This window comes from Gekko japonicus, unplaced genomic scaffold (genome assembly GCF_001447785.1).
Source record: "Gekko japonicus isolate JY-2015 unplaced genomic scaffold, Gekko_japonicus_V1.1 scaffold685, whole genome shotgun sequence".
NCBI lineage: Eukaryota > Metazoa > Chordata > Lepidosauria > Squamata > Gekkonidae > Gekko > Gekko japonicus.
The window spans coordinates 834,628-860,873 of NW_015169795.1; the positions used below are offsets into that span (position 1 = coordinate 834,628).

The 26,246-nt window shown below is 39.5% G+C and overlaps 1 protein-coding gene across 1 annotated transcript in view; it reads left to right on the plus strand.

Annotated features, from left to right (window-relative positions):
- XPO4 (exportin 4) overlaps window positions 1–26,246 on the plus strand; it is a 75,818-nt gene that overhangs the window by 46,529 nt on the left and 3,043 nt on the right. The window contains exons 8-21 of the mRNA XM_015417050.1: window positions 1,924–2,081; window positions 2,280–2,454; window positions 5,552–5,728; window positions 7,989–8,131; window positions 8,256–8,401; window positions 13,195–13,372; window positions 15,603–15,762; window positions 17,164–17,333; window positions 18,741–18,915; window positions 19,466–19,759; window positions 21,990–22,170; window positions 22,783–22,901; window positions 23,774–23,904; window positions 24,889–25,006. Coding sequence (XP_015272536.1) covers window positions 1,924–2,081; window positions 2,280–2,454; window positions 5,552–5,728; window positions 7,989–8,131; window positions 8,256–8,401; window positions 13,195–13,372; window positions 15,603–15,762; window positions 17,164–17,333; window positions 18,741–18,915; window positions 19,466–19,759; window positions 21,990–22,170; window positions 22,783–22,901; window positions 23,774–23,904; window positions 24,889–25,006 — 2,325 coding nt within the window. The remainder of the gene's footprint in view (window positions 1–1,923; window positions 2,082–2,279; window positions 2,455–5,551; window positions 5,729–7,988; window positions 8,132–8,255; window positions 8,402–13,194; window positions 13,373–15,602; window positions 15,763–17,163; window positions 17,334–18,740; window positions 18,916–19,465; window positions 19,760–21,989; window positions 22,171–22,782; window positions 22,902–23,773; window positions 23,905–24,888; window positions 25,007–26,246) is intronic.

A 26,246-nucleotide genomic window follows, 5' to 3' on the forward strand; every position in this document is an offset into this window, starting at 1 on the left:
TAGCATATTATAGTAAACCTTTTGTACACCATAGTAATTCTCCAGACAACTTTATCTGTTGTTGTGTACATAGTTACTTGCAAGTTTTTTATCTTGCTCAAGCATTTTCAAAAAGGTGAAAAATTTAACGGCAGACCACTTAACAGCTGCGCACAATGTGAACAGCTGTCTAGACGACCCAGACAGTTGCTACTGTCAGCTGGGAACCTCCTCAAGCAAATAGCTGTTGAGTTTACAGGTTAACCCTTTCTAACATTAATTTTGTTTTTATTAAGCCTCTAGGTTAAACCTTTTTTTTTAGAATTTGGCACTTTGCTTTTAAACATTCAGCACTGGATGTCAAAAGCAAACTGGATTTAGATCAACATTTGGATATTAAATCTATACTAATAATGACTGCTATCTCTGGCAATCCTTGAGTAATAGATAAACTCACAAACAACAAGCTCTCAGCTGTGTTTATGAATTCCTTATTTGTAGTTTACCTGCAACATTGGTGACTCGGTTTGAGGAGTTCATGCTTTGATTAATCATTATCAAGAACACTACTGACCATTAAGAATCTGATCTATCTGACTGCCTTTCAGAAAATCTAGTATTCTCTTCTATCCCCCCTTCTAGAAGCTTGATGTTTAATCTTTCCAAGATGACTTTTATGTTTAATATAAACATGCCCATTAAAAATTAAAGACTAAAAAATATGTCCGTCTTTTGGTTTAAATGCTGCTACTGTTTGTTTATTTGTTGTTTACTTGAATATTTGAAACACAAATTGGTCTAGTAATGGCTGAAATAACTACTATAACAAATGGCAAGATTCGTATGTGCCAGCAGATGTATGTGCCACCATCTGCCAGCAGATGGAGCATTGAATCTTTGCAACTCTCCTGTCTCTCCAATAATCCCTTTTTACCTCAGAAAGTCAACTCCTGGTGTCACTGGTCCCCCCATAAGTACATAGCTATGTGGATGGGGGAGGGGGCTGCAGTGAGGAAGGGGATGAATGTACCCTTCCTCCCTCTTTTGTCAGTGGAGCTGTGCTTGGAAGAAGAAAAGGGGGTCAATTTTTCCATTTCCCCCCTTCCTTGCTGCAACCCTACTCCCGCATTTGTTGGTTTGTCCATGTGGGTCTCATAACCCCGAGAACTGACTTTCCAAGGGCTGAGAGGATCTGCTGGGTGTGTGTGTGTAGCAAAAATCCACATCCACCAGAATCTTGGATCAAATCCTATATCTTCACGTCAAATTCAAGCTGTTCTGCTTTGCATGTACGTAAGAATAAGTTTTCTTTCAATCAAGACCCTCAATGTCCATATGTTGCTACTGACATTCAGTCAGATATGAATGCCGGTTTACTGTGATTTATTTTTGACAAATACAAGCTAGTACCTGAGAGTGGCACAGTCCTGTTCATTGACTGCGTGTTAAGTTATCTCAAAAGCAACTGAAGGATTTTGCTACAAGCTGTATTTGCTTTCTTGAGGGTTCCGTGTTTACCTCCGCTAAAGAAGCGTCTATATAATCTTGATTGAACTAACTTTAGCAAGACGCTGTAGCCCAGGCATAGTTAGCATAATACAGATGGCTGTCATTATTGCTGTTTTTAGAATTAGCAGCGTGTCTGACTGGCTGGCATCTGTTTCTCTCTTTAAGACTCAACATGCATAGACAGTTCAACATGTAGGTAGGTCCCAGTTAGCTTTGATTAATTAAAATATGACTTGTGAAGACTGTATATCGAGACCACAGTTTGAAAGACTGAAATAACGGGCAATTATTTAGTCTTAATTCAACTTGATATCGAGAGAAACTAGATAAAGCTTTTTGTGTGTGTGCTCCTTAGGATTGCAAGCCATGTGACTGGTAAAAGAACATCTTATTTTTCCCCCTCGATGTGGTGTTAACCCTCTCGCTTCCTAAAAGGTGCATCGAAAAATTAGAGAAGACACAGATATGGCACAAGACTCGCTGCAGTGCCTAGCCCAGCTAGCCTCTCTTCATGGGCCAGTGTTTCCTGATGAGAGCTCGCAGGTCGATTACTTAGCTCACTTCATTGAGGGATTGCTCAACACGATCAATGGGTATGTAATATCTTTGCTTACTAGAATTTAGGTTTGTAGTGGGAGGGAGGGTGGGGACTTCCTTCCTCGTTGTTGTTGTTTGTAGTTTTAACTGTGACACAGAACCACTTAAAGGTATCTCCGTAAAGATACCATAGTAGGCTTGATTTTGAGCAGAGTGATTGACTTAACACAGGCTCACAAACATGTCTCCTGCAGAATTGAAATAGAGGACTCTGAAGCAGTGGGAATATCCAGTATAATCAGCAACCTGATCACTGTATTTCCTCGCAATATATTAACAGCCATTCCAAATGAACTATTTTCTTCCTTCGTTAACTGCCTCACACACCTCACTTGCTCTTTTGGAAGGAGTGCTGCTTTGGAAGAAGTGGTAAGTACTGTCTTTGAACTTCAAAATTCTTATTTCAAAACACTGGTATTGCTGTATTTTAATTGTAATTTGTTTAAGTTAAAATCTATTTGGTCTTCTAAAGGCTAATTAGTTTAAATTAGTTATATCTGTGTATTCATGTTATGTGCAAGGGGGGAAGCTTCATTTAAGGACAGCTGATAATATGCATTGGGTTAGAATTTAGTACCAATTGAAAATCTGTGCATATTTTAAACTGTTTTAATCACTGCCATTATTGTGTATGTGTTTGTGTGTGTGTACTCTGTGTGTGTGTGCAGTTGGTATACATTATTCAGTATATATAGTAACCTTTGGATATTTTTTGGATTTTAATGTGGGAAAACTAGAATAATTTGGTAGCAAAACTGAAATGTACTTTTTTGGGTCATATTAAACTGTTGCAGCAAATTTATTCAGCTTTAGGAATGCCATATTCCCCAAGCAATTTTAGTTTGTGTTTAAAATATTCCTTTATGAGCCTTCTTGAAATGATAGTACTTTTAAGTACGCACAAGAGGCTTGCATCATACAGTTTTATTACTATTATGCTCCCTGGGGAAAAAAAATAAGATTAGCCAAAAGAAACAGTAAATTCTGGGTGAATGCATTTCAGGAATTGGATCCAAAGTTCTCTTTGCGTGAGTGGAGGGCACTTCTACTCACAGGGGGTGGGAATCTGTGACTTTATGCATATTTCCCACTTTAGCTGCAACCACAGCTGTCAGGAGCAATTTTTCAGATGGTACAGAAGACAGAGAGGTGCAAGACAGATCTATTACCTGAGTATGCTTCATTTGTGATAGTTTGGATCTGACCCCTAATTTTCTTCCATACACAGCAATTTTCTTTTCTGAAGGCCCTATTCATTTTATAGGCATTGACCTGTGCTTCTGCACCAGGAACCCAGAGGACTACTAAGCCTAATTTTTCACTTAAAGATTTAGGAGGAAAAGAAATCTGCGTTGTAGACTCCAATAGACGAAGGAGGGAACATTTCTGTTCACGTTACCCTCTTTCTGCTCCGTGTCTGTTGTCCCTGTTCACTTCCTACTACAATCTTGTGCTTTTTTTCCGTCACTCTTCTTGACTATTTTTAATTCTCAGTTTTGTAGCTGGTAGTGTCATGATTTCTTAATAGTGTGTGCACAAGACTAATCTGTGTAGCCTGTGTAATTTTAATCATAAAGTGCTCAGAACTGGCCTCAGTGGTTACAACATTTAACCAGGCGAAAGTGAGAATGTGGCTGTACAAGAATCATCTTGCAGAGTGAAAATAATTGTGGCAGGAATGAAAGGTGCTATCAGCAGCAGTATGTCTTTAGCTGGTGACAAGGGGCTAAATGGCAAAAGGTATCTCCTGCTCAGGGTTTAGAGCGTGATCTGAAAGCGTGTCCTCAAAGTGTGTCTCTGAAGCGGAACATACCCAGACCAGTGGCTGGAGAGGGAAGCAACATGAGCACTCGAAGTACATGGATACAGGATACATGGAGGAAGGGTAGTATGCAACTATAACAAGCAAATGTACATTGGGCTACTTGTGCCTTTGGTCGAGAAGCCTGGTGGTCTTCTGTTCATCAGTGCTTCTTCTGCCACTTGCATCAACTCTCTCTAAAGCCTTTCAAAGCCATTTTGTCAGTGCAGACCGAATGGCAACTAAGAAGAATGAAGTGTTAGCTACAGCTACATTGTGAGTGCAGTGCCATGGTGGCATGTAACCTTCCTGGTTGTGGGTTTTATTTTATGGTGTTGGCACAGATGGCGCCGTCTCAAACACCATATGAGTGTCTAATTTCCTGCAGAGGATTGTGCACTGGCAGTTCTTCATGCCTTGTAGGTTCATATTGGTACAGCATGTCCTTGGGCCTGAAGAGTCTTTAAGCATGTGTGCTAATTTAAATGACCAGGGAGAGACATAACAGGGCTGTAGACGAAGTGCCTGCAGAACTGTTCTAATGGCACTTAATGGACTGCAAACAGGCACTTGTCTTCTCGGGAAGATTGGTTCACAGTTTGCCTTAGCGTTAAACGCCACTAGCTCAGTTTCCACACTTTAGCCATGTTTAAAATTGTAAATATCTCATAGCATTACTAAAACAATCCAGATCTTTGTGTTACCAGAACAGTATATCAAACATATCCTTTCGTGGACTTTTCAAAACACATTTTTCCTTTCAAAGTTGATTCTCCCTTTGTATTTACAAGACAATTCCAATCAAATGGAATGATAAATCTGTTCAGATTGCAGAAAAAGGAAGAGCTGGGAAAGAACGCAAGAGCTTGATCAAGTTTCCTTTATTTCCATTGTCACTAACAAGGTTTCATAAAACCGTGTGCCGGGGCAAGTGGTCCTTTAGCTGGGGAGGGTTCCTGCAGCACATAGAACCCTGAGTTTTTTTCTTGAATAGCGGAAAACTTGGGGGAAATGAAGATGTATAGGTCTAATAATCCTTGATCCACTTTCCTGTTTGCTGAATGCAAATTGTGTACTGTGGGACAAATATACATTGAACTCAACACATTAAACAAGTGAAAAAGACCCAACTGGGACATTGTAGTGAGCTTAGACATCGGGGCTGAGCAGGTACTGTCTGGCTGCCTCACTGCATTTTCGCTTCATTGGGTTTTACAAATGTATGAATAAGGCTGTAATTCCATGCATGTGCAGTGCATTGGATTGCTACATGAATTTGCCAATTGTTACTGGGAGAGCCTAGAAGCCAGGATTAGGGTTTCATCTTAAGGAAAAGTAGCAAGATATTTGTTGACCACTTATTGTTTTCAGAATCCCATTTGCCTCATTTTGGTTTGCAAATTAAACTGACTTCATGAACTATCTGTGGCTTTGTTAGAATCTTTTCTAGATAAAATAGTATTTTAAATTAACAGTGACACTGTCGCATTTTCAAAGATGCCAGTCACTTACCATCATGAAATGCCAACTCTGACCACTTTGGAACAAATTATATGTGGATTTAAAAAAAATAATTTCCCCTTTTGAATTATTAATGAGGAAGAAACTAATTTGGTGAAACTGGGACAACTCTTTGGTAATTTTTTTTTTTGCTCTGTATCCTAGCTTGACAAAGATGACATGGTATATATGGAGGCGTATGACAAGCTCTTGGAATCTTGGCTTACTCTAGTACAAGATGACAAACATTTCCATAAAGGCTTCTTTACCCAGCATGCTGTTCAGGTTTTTAATTCTTACATCCAGTGCCACTTAGCTGCTCCTGATGGTACAAGGAATTTGGTAAGTTCTTGATGTGATGATGAAATTCATAGTATATAGAGCAATTTAAGTTTGTTTTAATACTCGATTTAACAAAAATATTGTAAGCATTGTCTTAAATATGTTGTCTGTATTGGTATAAATGGTGATAAGGCCAGTTTCTTAGTGTATGGTCATATGGTAAGCAGCCGTGTGTCCGCTTGTCTCATATCCATACTCTCTCTCTTGTCAGTGCAGGGTTCAGAACTTTTCTGTTAGGTTTTTGTACTAGGAGTTCTATAACTGCATTCAGACTAGAGCTGAACCCCACACTTATGTGAAAAGCCTTCTGAACTTTCGAAGGTTTCTTCACAACAAGCTAAGAGGAGGGTGGGAGACCTGTTGACAGGTAAGGAGGAGCAGCTGACAGAGGGCTTTTCCTTCTGCATTTCATCAGCAGGTGTCTCCCTCTCTGAATAAGCAGCCAAAGAAGAATTATTTACTCTGTTCAGCTACCGCTTTTCAGCCATAATGGTTCCCAAGACCATTTGCAATAAAAACTGGTTGAAACAATTCAAACCAAGGTTTAAAGTAAATCCCCAAACCAGGAGGCAAAAAGGCTACCCAACAGCAATAGCAAGACGGTAAAAACAATGTCAGAACAAGCCCCTTCACCCAGCTCTACCAGTGGCTCCTTTTCCTCCTTGAGGCTCTTCCATTTTCATTGCCTGTTATGATTACATGTGTAGAATTTGGAGAAGCATAAGCATAGCCTGCTGCATAGTGATTAGATTTATACATAATAGACGGAGCATCTCCTTGTTGCTTTTATAAGGAATACCTCTCATGGTTGCTTTGTGACAGCATAAAGAGAGCCTGAATTTAATGCTCTTGATAGCCCTAACAAATAGTTGGTATAAGAGAATATTCCATAGGCCTTTAAATTTATAGCCCAGCAATCTTGGCATAACTTGTTTATATAGGTTAATTCATGGTCTTCTGTAAGATAAGTCATTCATCCCACAAGTAACCATTTAAAAATCACAGCTGGCATTGCAGAGCTTGGCTTTTTCAGTATCAAAGCAGTAGCTGGGATTTTCGAATAGAGAGACACTCTTCAGTAAACAGCTGAGGCTTTGAAGTTTTAAGAGCATTATTTGCCGGTTTGCATAAAGGAAAGAGGGTTTAAAGAGCCCCTTGGGATGAACACAAGGCAAGGATCCAGTTTCTGCATCCTCTTTGGTGGCAGAAAGGTGGTGTCATTTGAGTTTTTATTAGGTGTGTATGCTTTAATTTTAGAGAGAATTTTTATTTCTTGCTGTGGAGGGAAAAAGCTGAAAAGGTTGAAAACCATACTACTTTTAGAAAAACCCCTCAAACATTTCAATCTGTGATGTTTGAACTAATCTGGTTCATTGTTGCAATTGGGCCCCTTCTAGTTTAATATGAATTTTCCCTGTGCCAAAAACATTCTTGGTTTTAGCCTCTGTAACATTATGTGCAGTTGGCACCTGGTGTTCCTAAATGCAGTACATTAATGATAACTTTGTCTGGGATAGTAAAGACTGCCTGCAGTATTGTAATTTTATTATTATTTTCTTATAAAATTATAATATTACTTTACATGAGCAATAGCTCCATTGATGTAAACAATGTACATCTTAACAAATGGGGATTCTGTGAGCAAAACACTGAGACTTCATTTTCTGGTTTTCTCACCTACTTCAAGCTAAGATTTTTTCATGAACAGAGTTTTATCTTTGAACAGCCACAGTGTGTAGTGATAAACACTTGGGCCACAGCCTTACCCCATCATCGGTGATTATTCATCTGTAACTGAAGGATTATCTGAATTGAGCCAAAAACAGTGGCTTGGAAATCCAGAAATAAGCTGTGGACTTTCCCCTTCTTCCATCATAGTTTGTCTCTAAATTTCTTAAGAACATAAGATAACAGAAGAACATAAGCCAATGTTGGATCAGGCCAATAGCCCATCCAGTCCAACACTCTGTCACATAGTAGGCAAAAATACCAGGTGCCATCAGGAGGTCCACCAGTGGGGCCAAGGCACTGGAAGTTAGTGCTAACTGTAATTGACTGTAATATCTGAGTCAGCAAGATATAGTTAGTGCTTGACTACTCCGTTGCAAATGAATATTTTCTCCCCTCAGCTCTTTGTTTCAGGGGCTCTTTCTGGAAGTTTTAGTGCACATATGATTGTCAGCTTATCTGACTTGAAAGCAGGAATTCTGTAGAATTATTTTTTACAACATAATGTAATTTATCTTCTTTTAAATGTCAGACTGCCAATGGTGTAGCCTCTAGAGAAGAAGAAGAAATAAGTGAGCTACAGGAAGATGACAGAGAACAGTTCTCTGACCAGCTGGCCAGCGTAGGCATGTTAGGAAGAATTGCTGCCGAACACTGTATACCTCTTCTTACAAGGTATCTACTGCTTTCTTTACAAAGGGGTGTTATAGTTCAGAATCATCTCTATAGGGTTTTGTTGGGGATTTTTTTTGAAATGTGAACTCAATTAGTATCAAGCTGGCTTGCTATTTCTCCTCAGCTTATTAGAAGACAGAGTGACACGGCTTCATGGCCAGTTACAAAGTCATCAGCAGCAGTTAATTGCCTCACCAGGATCAGGCTCTGTGGATAATAAAGTGCTTGATGATCTGTATGAGGATATTCATTGGCTTATTCTAGTCACAGGTGAGTGGAAAACTTTTATGAACATGCAAGTTGATATTGTTCCATTGCAAATGGACATTCCTTTGCCAAACTTCTTAACTTAACCGATGGTATGTGTTGACAGAACCTCCATAGTGAGGCTTCAGAAAGCTGAATGTACACCTTACATAAACACACCTTACATAATCTCTATAATACTCAAGTGCGATACCTGATGTTGTATGGGGCTTTTGGTAGAGGAGAGCAGATTACTTTTGGATGAAAATCTCCTACTGTTGTAGGTGAACTTGGATTTTCATTGAAACAGGATGTATAGAAGAATCCACCATGCAGGTCCTCTCTAGCAGCTGAGTGAGGTACTTCATGGGCTATAATAGCAAAACTGAGTAAGCTCTAAATCTCCAGCCTCTAATTTCTCCCATGCAACAACTCTAGATCTCCAGGAAATCAAAGATGTTAGTAGGGAGTCTGTTTATCCCCAGCTGTAAGAAGTAACATGAAAACAGCCACCCCAAAGGGTGGTCACACCATAAGGAACTGCATTGCTCAGCCTTAAGGCCTCTGAGGCAGCAGATCTAAGCACTTGAAATTATGACAGTAGTGCTGGCGATGTTCATCTCCCATGTACTAAGTAGGGGTGGCTAGCAACCTAAACAATCATTCTTTAAAACCTTCTGGGAGTTGGTTCCCACCAGTGTCAGAGGAAGCTTGCTAATACAGATGGAGATGCTCTTGATCCCAATATAGCCTATCCAGTGATTTAATGCAGTGTATCCTAGTAGCCAGAGCCAGCTTAGAAAGAAGGAAGGGCAGAAGCCACAACTATAATGTCACTGAAGGAGCCAGGACTTATCCAGCAGCAATAGTGGCTCCCACACGCGAGTCATCAAAACAATCCTGCTTAGTCCAGAACAAAAGGAAAAAATCACAACTTCACGAAACCCTTAAGAACAACATAAGTATTCTTCATGGCAAAAAAACCTTTCCTAAAATCTTCCTCTGGTTCATTTTTGAGATGAAGCAGTTTTCTCCAAGATTGAATATACAGTTATGCGATGCTGTCTTATACGGAGTCAAACCAATGACTGATGTAGTTTCTTATTGTCTGTTTTGGCTGTCATTAGCTTATTCATGATCTGAAGAAAAGTCTCTACTACTTGACAGCTGTCTTCTCTGGCTGTGCTTTGGTGCCAGGTGTGCTCCCAAAAGACCAGTCTTTACTTTCATTGATCCAGAAATCTCTCAGCAAAATTATGACATTGGAGACAACCATTCAACATCTGTTAGCTATCAGGATACGAAGGCTGACTAGTACTTTTCCCATTTTCTTTGCCATGCCCCAAATGACACTAGGTTGGAGAGTCATCCTGTATCTGAAATATGTCAGCCAAACACATCAGGTCAGACATGATGAGATTTATCCTAGATATAACTCACCTGGAACACTTTGGCATCAGTGTAGCTTCCTGAAGCTTGCTTACATGTACTAGTTTAATCAGACAGTACAGTTTCTTACATTGCACATAGTCTCCAAATATATCAGTATGTGATTTTTTTCTGTTTTGGCCTCTTACTAGCACACAGGATCTTTTCCAAGGTCATACCTAGTGGCCAATCTTCTGATATATAGAGCAGGTGTGTATCTAGTAAAGATTAAATTATAAGCTCTCAGCTCTCATGGCACAAGCTGTTTCTCTTGCATCTCTACCAAGAGCCGTTTAGATTAATAAAAACACCAGCTGTATGTCTGTGGCAGAAACTATTAGTTCAGTGGTATCTTGCATGGAGTTTGTCCAGTGTACACCTCTCTTAGTGAATGGATCTATTTAATTTATAAAAGAACCATCAAATACAGATATAGAGAAGAATGGCATAGGTTGAGATCTCTCTGATGGAAGGAAAGTCCATTATTTCTGGATGACAGAGGAGGTTCAGCTGAGCATAAATGGGATAGAGCTTAGAGCCAACCATTTCATTCTCCACAAGTTTCTCCCGGGGGCCACAATACAGGAGTAGGGGCACTACAGCAAAGATATGTGACAGTCATCAGGGAGGAGGTCATTGATTCTTCACCAAGAAAGCAATGCTGCTGTTCTAATGGATAGACTTCGGGCCTCCTTCTCTGAAATCTGGACATCTTTAAGACACTGTGCTCATGAAGATGAGCTAATTGTGCCATAAATGAATGAAGCAGTGGATGAAGCAGAGTGGTTTCTGGATTGCCAAAGAACTGGAAAGCTCAGGAAGGAGAGAGTGAAAATTCTTCTATATTGATATTGCCTACATTATCTCTGATACTTTAATCCAATAAGTGTTCTCATCAGAGTACTATGATGTTTTCCAGCTAACACCTATATTTTATCTCAAGGTTTGATACCATTGCAGTCTAAAATGGCACCATTGGCATAGAGGTTGAATCAATCACTCTTATTCAGGAAGACTAGTCTTATGAGGTTCTTTGTTACCCACACATTACCTCGCAAACAGTCTGCCCAGAGAATCAAGGGGACTATGCAGAACACCTTCTCCGGAATCTTTGATCAAGTTTCATCTTCAAAGGCTAGAGTCCAAAACATTCTCAGATTGTTCCAGTAAAAAGCACATGAAAAATTCGGTACCAGTACTCTTAAAAGACAGTTGTGTGTCCTGGCAAATGTTCTTGACAGTAATCATGCTAAGCATTTCTTGTCTCACCCTGAAATTCTGGCTACTTTCTCACAGAGGCCTTCCCATTCATCAGAGATCTCCAACATGGCGATGGAACATAGTTGTTTGACAGGCCTTTACAGGCTTACTTGAAGGACTTCATAGCCAAGGCTGTTATAAAAGAGCTCTCAAGACTGTTTTCCAGGTGACAGCATCTTCAACTCAAAGAGTTTTAAAAATAGCCTCCCTATCAGTTAACAAAAATAGCTCAATGAAGATAAGATTATCCTCAAGACGGATCATATCTGTACTATCAAAATAATAGATTCCAAGGAATCATCCTCCTTTTTCCAACACAGCAAGAGAATGTTGTCATATTCTTAATGTCTGGATGAGCCCTTCAGTGTTACATAGACTACAGATAAGATAATAAAGTTCAGGGGAGTGCCTTTTTTAGTTTCTCTCAAGCAAGGCTCCAGCTGAAACATTCAGCCAGGGAGGAAAGCTTCAAGATCCACTTTTGATTAGTTGAGAGGTTGTATCGTTGTTGTACTTAAAGAATTTTAGTGCAGTCTGTTAGAAAAGCAGCAACCATCATTGATGTTTCAGATAAATTCCTCCCTGGATCATACTTGATGGGCTCTTGATGTTGTCTAGCCATACATTTGCTTGATACAATAGAACTGGAGGTTTTGTTTCTGCAGAGCCTGCTCTGCCCCCCTATCTGAGAAAGGAAAGCTGGATCAAGAGCCCATCAAGTATGATCCAGGGAGGAATTTATCTGCCTTCTTTTCATACTGAATGGCATAGAGAAAACAGTTTAGTCCTCCCAAATTCTGGGGATGGGTTCTCTGGAGTGACTGTCCCCTGGAGAAGGGGATATGGGGACAAGTCTTCTTTCCTCTCTTGTCAGACCTATTCTTCTATCCCTAAAGAGAAGAATCATACTGTACTTCATGTTAATGAAGGGTGTTTTCTTTTTACCAGTTGAGTTTTCTAGTCAAAGGGGAAACCGTTTTTCTGCTTTCTAGTTGACGAATATTCTGGCCCTGCTTGAGAAAGTAGGAGAAGCTTCATCCCAGTGTAAGCAGTTCTCCTCTTACCAACAGGAAGAAAACTTTAAAAGTCCAGTTTTTCTTTTAAACAGGTACAAGCGTCTCTCTCAAAGTCGTGTTGCTCTAAATTGACTATATAAACAGTAATAATAACCCTGTTTTGGGAATATGGTATTGGTATATATCATGCAGCTCGATAATTAAGGTTTTATAGATTTGAATGCCTCATTTAACCGAGATACCATGTTATGTGCCTATCTAATACTTCTCAAAAGTTTGTGTCATATGGAGGGGGGAGGGTCTGTTTCACAAGGACTTGAGCCCAATTACAAATAATGAAGCTCTTGCATTTGACGAAAACATTGGAATTGCACAGACCAGCCATGCCCTTGTGGTATGCACTTCACAAATCTTTATGGCTCCTGCCCATTGGAATTTACATCTGAATAGGAGCCTGTGTGTCAAGACCAACACTTGTTGTCCCCATGTTTGAATGTGACATCTAACATAGGCATGTCTGGGAATGAGATGGAACAGTATGATCCAAGTTCCCCCACCTTGTATAGGTTTTCTCTGCATAGGGAATTGCATAGCTATTGTTTCTCCTGGACTTTTATTTACTATAACCCTAAATGCAGTAACACCTTCTTGCCATTATACATTCCTTATGGAAAGTAAGAAAGTGTTTTTTGGTTGCCAGTATTCTGGAAGTTTCTGAGAAAATTTTAAGTTTAACCTGTGGTATACTTGCAATGAAGCATTGTTAGATAGCATTAGTGTTTTGTGTTGTGGCAAAGAAATGCATATTTTTTAAAAGTTAGTTTACATTTGCTGTGGTATCTTATGATGAATTAAGTATTTTCTTCCCCTGTGGTGTGTTTTCCCAGTGATTCTATTTCATTGTATATTTTAATCTGTCTTCTCATATGCAGAAAACTGAAATAGACTAAGTACAAGATACATCTTAAGGTCCATAAGCCTATGATAGAATTTAGTCAAATGTTGATGCCAGTTCTCCCAGCATCTCTTGTGATGGCCCTTAAAGCAGTATTTAACCTAGGTCAGGTAACATGAGGTCACTACTTTCTTTTTTTGTTTGCTTTTAATTTTAAGGCTACCTCTTAGCTAATGATACTCAGGGAGAGACTCCGCTAATACCTCCAGAAATAATGGAGTATTCCATTAAGCATTCAACTGAGGTTGACATCAATACAACGCTTCAAATTCTTGGATCTCCAGGAGAAAAGGCCTCTTCTATTCCAGGGTACAACAGAACCGATTCTGTTATTAGGTAATTTATTTAGTATCTTAATACCAAATATTGGGGAAGAAACCTCAGAGGTAGACAGCAAATAACACCAGAGATTATTAGTCCACATAAAAAAAATGATAGAATTGTGAATGTTGCAGATGGTGAAAAGTCACATAGGCTTTATGTCAAGCTGACCATAGTGACCTGGAGGTGATCATTAACCAAAGTAGCTTAAACCACTGGGAAATGGTTAGAGCTGAGTAACAAGTTAAAATCAGTCTTCAGTGCGGAGGCAGCTTTGAGAACGCCATGCTTGGAGGTCTGAATGTCCGGATTATAAAAGGAAGTTGAAAAGTTGTTGTGTACATGCATAGAACTTCCACCAAGAGGTGATTTGAGTACATCTTTATGCTGAGATAAATGGCTGATATCAAGGTAGAAATGATTACCCAGAAAGCTGTCTTGAGCAGAGAACTAAAAAAGTCCACCTCGTTTCTTCAAGCCAATATGACATTATAAAGCAAATGGTTTGTAGTTATTAAAATTGACAGATTTTCTCAGTCGTAGGAAATCAGCTGTTAGGGCTCTGAATCAGACAACCTAGCTCCTAAAAGAGTTAAGATTGTATGCTGCTTTTCAGTTGGCCATCAGGTAATACACAAAGAGTTCTATCCTTTTATAAGATTAAGAAAATAATGTGTACCTAAAATCCTATTTTGAAGAAGTGGTAGTTGTGCTACTTTTAAGGATCTCTAGTTTTTGCCCCAGAAAATAAGTTGTGCTCTTTTTGAGGGTTAATGTTATGCAAGTTACTCTATAAGTACTGTTATTACTAAGCATTTGATTCCTACGTTGTCTGGATTTAGACATACTGAAGTATTATTTATGCCCTCAGGCTAGACTTGGTTTGTGGTGATATGCTGCTGCACTAAGAGGTTCACTCAATGCCGGGCATCCTCATGGAAGTACTGCAAATTATGGGATCAGACTGTTAATTGCTAAATACAAGGGTTCATGTTGAAGTCCTGGTACTCTGCAAAAAACAAAACAAAACAACTAGCAGTAGAAAGCATTTGCCTGCTTCTAATGGTTTCAAAGCTAACAAAGAGAAAAGAACAAAGTTTAAGTCCGGTGGCACCTTTAAGACCAACAAAATTTATTTATTTATTTATTTATAGCTTTCTAGATCAACGTAAAATTATGGTGCGGGGGGGGGGGAAGTCCCGAAGAAATGTGAATTTACTGATTTCAGTGGGATTTAAGATTCACGTCAGCATTTGAGCATACCTAAGAACCACTTGACACAGTACATAGTAAACACATTCTAAGACAGAGGTCCTCAACCTTTTTGAGCTTGTGGGCACCTTTGGAAATCTGACATGGTGTGGTGGGCGCAGCAACAAAATGGCTGCCATAGGAGGTGGAGCCGGCCACAAAATGATTCCAACAGCTTAACTTCAGTCACACAGCGCAGATCCTTGTGCTGTGGTGGCAGCTCCTGTGAAAGCAGCATTTTAAAATATCTGTACAACCAATCAGATCCCCGCTAGCCAATCAGAAGCCCTGTTTCACTCACTACCTCTGCCTTTTGACTGGCAGGTGCTTTCCAAGGTCTTAGGCAGTGGGGATGAATCAGACTTTTGCCCCCAGGCTTTTAACTGGAGGTGTGGGAGATTCACCCTGAGACCTTTTGTGTAGAAGCCTGTGTTCTGCCACTGAACTATGGCCTTTTAGTTCTTATTGTGAAAAACAGCTTTTTTTCTGGGTTGAAAACCTTATTGTAGCAATAAATAAAAATCATATGTACTTTGTAAAAATACAGAATAAAATATTAATTTAAAAAAATCATAGTTCTATGCATCTGTCTGTTGCCAGAGCACTTGAGCAGTACTGAGAGCTCTGACCAGCTTTAGAGTAGTATAAGTGAAGGTGATCAACAGTCATCAGTATAAGGTATCAACAGAAGCTTCACATACTCCAGGCAAGGTTCCAGTTGAAACATTCCTGTCTACCCTGTTGTCAGGGCCTTAGAAGTCACTCTTCCTGCTGCAGTAATCTGAGAGTCCGGGTTCAAAAGTTAAAGGGCTATCTTTTCATCATGTACTAGTCTTCAAGGCAAAGGGCATGTTGTATTCCAGTGTTCTGTGCCTGAATAAGCAGAGGGTCATGTCACTCAGTTATGTCCCATCTTTTGAAGATTTCCAGCCCATGTGAGAGTGAGAGAACAAGGGTAGAGCGTTAGAAATAACTATAATTTTAATTTTCTCAGGTTATTGTCTGCTATTCTAAGAGTTTCAGAAGTGGAGTCTCGAGCAATAAGAGCAAATCTAACGCACCTTTTGAGCCCTCAGATGGGAAAAGATATTGTATGGTTCCTTAAACGGTGGGCGAAAACCTATCTCCTAGTGGATGAAAAACTGTATGATCAGGTAATCAATATATTTAATTTTCAATATGGCCCCAACTGTGGGTACTTAAAACCAGAGACTGTAGTCAAGGTTGAACAAGACAGATTTTTCTACAGGCCTGAGAAAGGCCCCAGGTTTGCAGAAAAATCTGGAATTAAAAAAAAAAAATGCAGGGGGGGGACTAAACCCCCACAAAATAATACAAGCAGCACCTGTAGCTGTAAGAATGAATGCCCTAAGTGGCAAGGGAAAGGGGCCTTTCCAGGGCTATTTTGGCTTCTTAGGGCAAACTTATTGGAGCCAGGCATGGCAGCAGCCACTAAGAGACTTGCTACTGGTCTTTTCTGTGAATCCCCCAGGTCCAGTTACTCACTACTATTCAACAGCAGTGTGGAATAGTGGTTAGAATTTCAGATTAGGATCTGGGAGACCCAAGTTCAAAACCCTACTCTGCCATGGATGCCCAGTGGGTGACCTTGGACCAAGCACGTACACACTCAACCTGCCGTATAGGGTTGTTTTGAGGAAACAATGGAGAAGAGGAGAATTATATAAGCTACTTTGGGTCCCCATTGTGGAGAATTGGTGGGTAGAAGGAGAGAAGGAAGCAAGGAAAAGTTAGGATATGGGGGCTGCCAGGAGGAGAGAAAGGGGACATAGTATGGGGAGAGAGAGGGGAAAGTGAGGTGCCCTCTGCAAGTCCTTTCATGTTTCCTACTGTGAAACCGGGTCTGGCCTAGCAGCTGGCACTATGCAAGCTTTTATTGGAGAGAGGCCGCCAGGGAGAGGAAAGGAAGAAATGCTGAAGATTGGGACAACTATAGGTATGTTGGCAGGAAGGAGAAAATGAAGCAGGAAAAGGGGAGAGACCGAAATCTCATGGAAGAGAAAAAGGCAATAGTGGAGGGGGAGAAAATGAGATCCCCCCCCCCCTTAGTGGTCCCTCATTTCTGCTGTTATAATGTGGGAGTGTTCTTTCTGTTTAGTTGTCTGAAGTTCCCTATTTACTGAAGAGTGGATCCTATGGCTGACTTGGATCCCACAGTGTGTTTCCAAATGTGTGTAGGGGGAGTGTTTTCACTGATTTCCTCCTCCTGCTTCAGACATCCAGCTTCCCCCACGGCCACACTGTTCCTAGTGGCTTGCCTATCTCTTAAGTACCAACATTTTGAGGGCCGTTTCAGGCTGCATTGAGGGGAGGTGAGAAGGTCGTGCTCTTTGGAGGGAAATTCTCTGTGAGATCTAACCCGCTGATATGCCAGGAGAGGCATGAGTTTTTTTCCCTTGCAATCCCAATCTTATTTACCATCTCCTGTGTTCTCAGTAGATATGTGCATTGTCTTAAAGCGGGTAAAGGCTTAGAATCAAGATGAGAGTTGCCTTGTTTTTAGTTCTACTAAAATTTAATTGCTTCTTTTACAGATAAGTCTGCCATTCAATACAGCATTTGGTGCTGACACAGAGGGCTCTCAGTGGATTGTGGGTTACCTTTTAGAAAAAGTAATCAGCAACCTTGCAGTGTGGAGTGCTGAGCAGGACCTCGCAAATGACACTGTGCAATTGCTAGTAACATTGGTAGAAAGGAGAGAGAGGTAAGCCTAAAATGTTAACAAGGTAAAAGGGGAAAAAACTGCTTATCCAACTCTCTTAAAACTGAGTATAACAATGAAATGTACCAAAATAATCAGTTAACGGGACAATTTAATACTTTGAATAACCTAACTGTACAGCAATGTTAAGTTGAAGAATGTGGCCTTTCCATCCAGTGGCAAAATTTTCCATGATTTTATGAGAACACCCTTATATGTGCACCTGTACTGCTGTGCTTTCAAGGTGACATTGGGCTGGTTCATACTTACTTGTTAACTATTTGATGAATGCAACGTCATATTGCACATATGATGAGCCTTCCCAGATCTAATGCTACAGAGAGGAATGACGTTGGGTGACTGGAGAGTTGTAACAGAGTGCTTCTCAGTGGAATTGCTTCACATATTCATCTGCCGCTCATAAAGTACTGTGTCCAATGATGAGCATGCATTTGTAAACCAAGTAAAACTAAGAAAATAGTAGACCAGTTGGTACAGCCCACTAGTTATCTGGCCAGAGTAGCAAAGCTTGCATTGGTTGTATGATTAGTGACATAATTAGAAGCTAGGTTTCTTGAATTCTAAAATATGTCTACCCTACGGTGCTTAACAATTTAAATTATCAAGAAGCGCTAAATTTGATGAGATTAAGGGTGACAAACATTGACCGACTCAGCACTTCAATTCGTGCTAGGCGAGTATGCTCCAACTCTGCCTTAGGGATTGTTCCACCTAAGAAAATTTTCTCATATATGAGCTTCCTTACATCCCCCAGATCTAGATATGTCTTCACGCTTGCTAGGTTGAATGTTTTTCCAACTGCAGAGCTAAGTGGCCGTTTTGCTAAAATACAGTACTCAAATAGATTGTGTGATTGTGGATCAGGTGCAATAGAGACCTTAGATCACCTTATGTTATTTTGCCACCAATGGATTGACCCCAGATCCTGTTGGATTACTCCTATTTTACAAAGACATCACCTCCCTATGGAACCCTGGGTGATAACCATACTACTAGCAGATGAGGACCCTGAAACAACTCGCTTGGTGGCAAAATATCTTTTGATAGTGCTATTTTTACGCGGCTTTGAAATGTTATAAATAGTTTTATGTATATAATTTTAAAATATCATGGGATTTTATAGAATCCATCGAAGTTTACAAAAGGTGGTCTGATAATACTGTTCGAGAGTATGTTTACTAGTTTTTATTGTAAAGACGTTTGGTCTAAATTATCCTGTAATTATATGTAGTGCATTCTATAGTTGCTGTTTGCATGTCTGGCTTAAGACCTCGGGTCAATGAAGCTAATAAATGAAATGGAAGTACATCTAGAAGATTTAGCAGTGCTGTAAGTGTTGCATGCAGTTAAACAATTACTCTTGGTGTTCATGTATCTTTCTACTTTTAGGGCGAATTTAGTAATTCAGTGTGAAAACTGGTGGAACTTGGCTAAGCAGTTTGCCAGGCGGAATCCACCTCTTCACTTTTTGTCCAGTTCTGTGCAGAGAACATTAATGAAGGCCTTGGTTCTAGGAGGTTTTGCTCATATGGACACAGATACTAAACAGCAATACTGGACAGAGGTAAGACTGATTTTTAGTTTCATTAGCCAGGTTAGAATTTTTGGTGTAGGAAACTTAACGTGTGTGAATTATGTGGACATAATTTAAAACTTTTACATGATCATTTGCCTTGATCTTTATTGTGCTGAAGCATCTTTTAAAAGTTCCAATTATTTTGTCATACATGTTAAGGGAAATTATTATTGGAGTCTTTCAGCTTGGCCCTTTTAACAATATCTGCTAGCTTTGTGCAGTCTATCCAGAAGTGTCATCTCTTGTCTAACATATGTTATTGTAAGCTAGCTGAGGATGAACAGTATACACAAACATTTCCTTATTTTCGTCTGAGAACCAGTAAGATAGATAACTTTTTGAGTTACAGTTATAATTTCATTAGGTTTTATAGCTACCTATATCCTGATGCATTTGTTTAAAATTAAAAAGAAATTATGGATTTCAAATGCCAGATAAAGAGAGTGCATTTAGTTAATGTCTGTAGCTGAGATTGGTATTACTCAGGAAACTAGAAATTGGAATACACTTTGTTTGTTTGTTTGTTTTTGCTATGTAGGTTCTTCAACCACTTCAACAAAGATTCTTGAATGTGATAAACCAAGAGAACTTCCAACAAATCTGCCAAGAGGAAGAAGTGAAACAGGAAATCACTGCAACCTTAGAAGCACTCTGTGGCATTGCTGAGGCTACCCAGATAGACAATGTAGCAATTCTCTTTAATTTTCTAATGGACTTCCTTAACAATTGTATTGGACTAATGGAGGTGTACAAGAATACACCAGAGACTGTTAACCTCATCATAGAAGTTTTTGTTGAAGTTGCACATAAACAAATATGCTATCTTGGAGAGGTAATAATATCACAAAAAACACTCTGGGTGTAAGTAGGGCACACTTTGTAAAGACTGCAGATCTACACTTTGGTAGATATGATCAGCTTCTACAGTTTACACTTGCTGGATGTTTTAGCCCATTCCAGGCCCTGCCTATTCAGATGTGAATTTAAGAACTGCTTTCATAGTCATTTCTGTTTTCCATTTGTGCCCGCTGGGTTCCTAGTTGCATGCTTTGGTACCAGATCACAAATGTAAGAAGCTAACATAGCCAGATGCTCTAAAATAGCTCTCTATATGAAGTTGAGGTTGCTTGGAAAGTCCAGTGAATCATACTTGAACAGGTATCAAATATAGTCAGCTGATGGATGAAGTAGTCCTAAGAACCAATTACATCCCACTTTTCAGCCAAAATGTCTTATAATGTCTCCCTCCTTTCTTATACCTTTGTAGCTTCCTTTTGCTTTGCTTTTATTTTCCCATGCTCTGGCAAGTTTTGTCCCTGCCTTTTACATTCCTTCTCTTTTTTCTGTCTCAAGGAACTGTAATAGGACCTTGTTGCTCTTTTGGAATATAAGGGAAAGGGGTGGGAACTGGTATTCTAATGCTAGGCTCCACCTGCTTCCAACCAGCTGGACTGAAAAGCAGTCACTATTGGCATGTGGTTTTGTGGAATGCTGTCAAGAGGCATACTTAAATAGTTGTATGGGACTCTTGAAGACTGAGAACTCAGCAGTGCTCAGTGGCACTGGTTATCCAGTTCAGTTCAGTTTCAGAAACCTTTAATGGCATAAAATGTAATAAAATGCAGAATACTTACATAAATAAAAACAAGATAGGAGTCATACAGTCCAGTTAAGACAATAAAACAGTGTTAAAGAATAACAACACAAATTAATCAAGTATTCTTTGCCTTAGCCTTAAAAACATGGTTACCCTTATTCAACACAATAACCAAATACTCAGCCACAAGTTCCGTCAATTTGATGGATTTATCAGCAAGTAAATATTGAGTAATTCTCTCTGGGGGGCCAGAGAGGTTGGAAATAACAGGATCAAGGAGTTGTTGACAAACCTTACAGTGCATGGGACAGCAAAGTAAAATATGGGAAATTGAATCAGGTTCCAGTAAACAGTATTTACATAGTCTGTTCTTAAAAGGTATATTATATCTACCTGAAAGAACAGCTGAAGGGAAAATATTCAAACTAGCGAGCATAAAGGCCCGACGCTGTTGAGGATTAATAAGATTTTGCATGTAAGCAGCTCCTAGCCCTTGGGGTGAACAGCAGACCATGAAAACAAGGAGAGCAAATCATGTTGGTTCCCGCAGCAGTGGTCTGACTCTGTATCCCAAATTCTCTGACGGATAATGCGAAATAATTGGTTCTCGTCTCAGTTAGGGACTCCAAGTTGATGCCAATAGAATCAATTTTGGACCTGATATGTTGATACTATTTAGAGATATAGGAGTTCCTTAATAAATCATATAGCAGAGTGTTAGGACAAGCCCGGAATTAAAAATGCAGGCAGTATTTAATAGTAATTATCCAGGCAATAGTTGAAGGCAGGTAGAGGCCAAGTTTGCTAGAAATAGTAGAAAGTCTAATCATATTTGATACACCCAGAATGCGGCGTAAATGGTTATCCATTTAGCCTGATGAATATTAATGTATGATGATATTTTTCCTGACATTGTGTATTTTCTTACAGAATGCTAAAGCAACATGACTGTACCAGAAACATATTAATTTATTTTAGTGCATTTTTATCTCAACATTCCACCCAAGGACCTCCAGGGGGGGGGGAGAGTATACATGGTTTGCACCTCGTCCATTATTTCCTCACAACAACTCAGTGCAGTAGGTTAGGCTAGGGGAGGATGACTGCCCAAGGTCATCCAGTAAGTTTCATGGCAAGCAGGAACTTGCGCTTCAATCTCCCAGATCCTAGTCCAATATTCTAACCACTACACAGTTACCAATGCTAATGTGTTTCTTCGCTCTGACCTGGATGGCCTGGGCTAGCCCAGTTCCGTCTGAACTTGGAAGCTAAGCAGAGTCAGCCCTGGTTAATGCTTGGATGGAAGACCACTAATGAAGCTCAGGGTAGCTACAGGAGGTAGGCAATGGCAAACCATCTCTTGCCTTGAAAATCCTACAGAGTCACCATAAGTTGGTTGTGATTTGATGGCATTTTCCACCACCAATGTACTTCTTTATTAAGTCTCTCTTTCTTTCCTTTGTAGTCTAAAGCCATGAATTTATATGAAGCCTGTTTGACCCTACTTCAAGTGTATTCCAAGAATAATTTAGGTAGACAACGAATAGATGTTACAGCAGAAGAGGACCAATACCAGGATCTTCTTCTCATCATGGAGCTTCTTACCAACCTGCTTTCGAAAGAATTTATAGACTTCAGTGATACAGGTAAGAGGAATAAATGTTGTAATAAATGGGTAATTGTTCCAAAGCATATCTAAAATGTCTATAGGGATACAAAACCTTTAAAATTGGAGTAACTATAAATTGATTTAAACTGTTATAGCTCTATGTATCTTTGTGTATCATAGAGTTTGTCAAATATCTTCAAATTGAAATTGTAGTTGTTTCTCCATTTACAGTAGTTCTAGAGTTGTTCTACATACTTTTCCAATTGGGTTTCAGGTTCTTTTTGTGTGCCTGCCTTGGAATCAAAACAGCAAAACATCACTATAATTTTTTAAAAAAATTCTATACAGCATTGCAGTGTTAGTGAGATTTTAAAAATTACTTTGTACCAACAGTGAACACAGAACATGCAGAACTGGAATGTGTTTACTGCTTAGTACCTCTGTCAGGTCAGCTGCAGTATTCGGAGCCAAGTTCAGTTTGGTCTTCCTGAAATGCACATCCTGAACTCTAGTTGCTTTAGTGTAATGTTTTTTGCAAGGTTCATTAAGCTATTCTGAGACTGGAGTTTAGAATGGGATTTGGGAGAGGGCAGTGTACTAAAGTGATAAATGTAAAATGTGTTGCTGTATTTTTTTTCTCCCTTTTTAGATGAAGTATTTAGAGGACATGATCCTGGGCAAGCTACAAGCAGATCTGTGTCAGCAGCAGATGTAGTCTTATATGGAGTGAACCTTATTCTGCCTTTAATGTCTCAAGATCTACTCAAAGTAAATACAGCTTAACACAGCCTTACAAATAGCTTAACACAGCCTTACAAATAGCAATCTTTCAAAGCCATTCGAAAGCTTTTAGCTCATGACTCCAGATGCTACCAACCCAATAAAACCTCTCTCAAGCCTTCATCTCTGCCCTTCCTGAAGAACAGGGCAGTTCTGACAATAGCTGCCAGTAACCCTTCTGCCTGCTGCGTTCTGTGACATTAGAGTACCTTGGCCACATAAACTTTATTATCATTGCGCCACAGTCCTTTATTTCCATTATGTGTTGCTTGTTAAGTTTTGTAACTTTTCAGAAATCTCTTTGAATTTCAAATCAGATCGGTTTTAACTATAAACCTCTCCCATGCTTTAAGATATGTCAGTGACTCTGCTCAGAGTACTTTTGTTTTCAGATAAGAGTTTAGCTTTTTCAGTGGTAGCTCAAACATAATGGATTACTGGGGTGGGAATCCTAGCTTTGCCTCTTTCTACTTTATTCTACTGGGCTTTTGGAAATGAGTCTCCTTTTAACCAAGACTGGAGACTTATCTGCTGTTATCTCTGTTTCTGATTTGGTTTAACAAGCTGTTTATTTTTATATTAATTTTATGAATGGCTGTTTAAAAGCCATATACAAATAATGTAAGTAATTTAATTTTGATTTTTAAACTGTAGTTTTGAAAATAATGTTCTTAAAGACACTTTGGTATTCTTAATTAGCACTTCAGTACTGACACAGAGTTTAGGGCTTATGTATGAATTAAAGATGCTGAAATATATAGAAAACAGTAATAATTTAATTTTGCGTAGCCTCCATTTTCATTCCATTTGGAGGAATAAATTTGAAAGGCCTAAGACTTACTTGCATTTTTCCTTTACAGTTTCCATCACTCTGTAATCAGTACTACAAACTAATTACATTTATCTGTGAAATATTCCCTGAGAAGATTCCACAGCTTCCAGAAGACTTGTTTAAAAGCCTTATGTATTCATTAGAATTAGGGATGACATCGTATCCTTTATTATTTAACTTGCATGTGTTGGTTTTTACTTGTGAAGATGCTGAGTAGTCTAAGGGCTTCCTTATCCCTTATTAAACATTTCTGTACATGACTTATAGCCAAACTCACATTAATATGTTGGTATCCACAATTGCCTTATCATTAAATTTTGCAGATAATCTCATATAGTCTTCATTTGGCAGATCCTGAATTAGTTTTTGGAGACTCACCTGGTGGTGTTTTTCTGTCAAGTTGCCAATAAGTGGCTAACCTAGATGAGCAACAGGCTTGTGTGATAAATCTGATAGCTCTATTGTACCGCAAGACTACATGTTTCTTTGTTTGTTTTCCCATAATAAAACACTCAGTTTACTTACCACAGTGGCACATTGTGGGGGGGAGAGTGTTTTAACCTAGGCTTCTTCTTGGCATGCTAACTTTCTTTGGGTTTGAGTCCAGTGGCTCCTTTAAGACCCAACAAAGGTGTAAGCTTTCATGTGCAAGCACACTTCTTCAGATACAGTGTGATCTATCTGAATAAGGATGCTTGTACACAAAAGCTTATACCTTGAATAAAATTTTGTTGGTCTTAAGGGTGCCACTGGACTCAGACTTTATTCTGCTGCTTCAAACCGACACGGCTACCCACCTGAATCTTTCTTTGGGTTTGTTTGGTTTTGTTGGAAGACTTCAAATGCCCCCTGTCTGAAGCAGTATGGTAGAGTCGTCATTTGGGCCTGCTGCTTCTGTGTGTTAGTTCTAAACTCCCATGTTTTCTATAAACTATCTCTGTGAAATAATGAGAGACCTGTTTGGGAAAAGTCACAGAAGAAAAGCAACGGAAATTTCAACAGCCTTCTGTCTAGCAAACAAACAATCCCCTTATAAGTTTTCTTGTTAATATTTTCACTGTGGCACTTTGGAAATTACGGTTGAACAATGTGACTCTGTTTCCAAAAGGGGGAAAAAATATTCCTTTAACATTTGTTAATCAGAATGAGTTCAGACGTTTGCCAGCTCTGTTTAGAAGCTTTGACGCCATTAGCTGAACAGTGTGCAAAAGCACAGGAGACGGACTCCTCCCTCTTTTTAGCAACAAGGCACTTTCTTAAGGTAAGAATGTTCTGTATCTTACCATCTTATAAGCTGTCTTCATTATTGAGGTTCTTTATCACAACCCAGCTCCAATACCTAGTCTGCATTGGACAATGACTGTTCAGAATAAGGTCACATCATCTTCTATAAATTGTGGCTTCCTGAGTGTATGTTGCATTGCATCCCATTAATGCTAATGCTGATTAAGAATAACAAGAGATATCTAGTCCATGTAAAAAAATTTACATCTGGATGTTCAGTGCTGTGGTCAGGCATCTTGTAATTTTAAATAAAACATTTTATGGTGCGTATTTTACAAATCTAAATCACTGAGGAAGGACGCGTGGCCAGAACACATTTGGTTTGGATTACATGTATTCTGTGTTGCTCTTAATTGTCATAAGAACATAAGATGAGCCCTGCTGGATCAGGCCAATAGTCCATCTAGTCCAGCATCCTGTCTCATAGGAAAGATGCTTATGGCCTCCCCATGGGTACAAATGCAATTTTAATAAAAAGGTTTTTTTATACTAGGGGAAGGTACAAAAAACGATGTATTTTGATGCACAGTTTTTAATATTTGTAATTTGATTAAAGTTTTTGGAATATACTTTTTGTAATTGGCATCTGTATTGCCATATATAAGGTTTTTTCCCCTTTTTTAAAAAACCTTTTTATTTAGCTAGGCATACAGCAAGGACGTTTGCTCTCCCCTTGACGTGTTAGTCTCCTGCCAACCTAGCAGTTCAAAAGCAAGAAATTGCAAGTAGATAAATAGGTACCAATTTGGTGGGAAGATAACAGCGTTCCGTGTGCCTGGGCGTTTAGTCATGCCGGCCACATGACCACGGAAACGTCTTCGGACAGCGCTGGCTCTTCGGCTTTGAAATGGAGATGAGCACCGCAACCCTAGAGTCGGATTCAACTGGCTTTCGAGCATGGGAACCTTTACCTTTATCTTTACTGATGTGTTAGTGTCAGGTGATCTCCTTGTAGTGCTAAGTGCCCTCTCTGTGCCTTTCCCACCACCCAAATGCTACTCTATGCCCTTTAGGTGTGCATGTCAGGGACCTTAGGGGACAGAATCACATGCTGCCAAACCCTATCATCTGACCCACAGGGGTCCTGGCAGAGGGTTATGTAGTGCTTGAGAGGGCAGTGATTGGGTAAGGGGGTGCCACAAGTGCCTGTGCATGCAGTCAGCATCTTGAGCTATACCATGGCTTGTGGGTGTGACCTTGGGTGGGGGGGGGGGGGC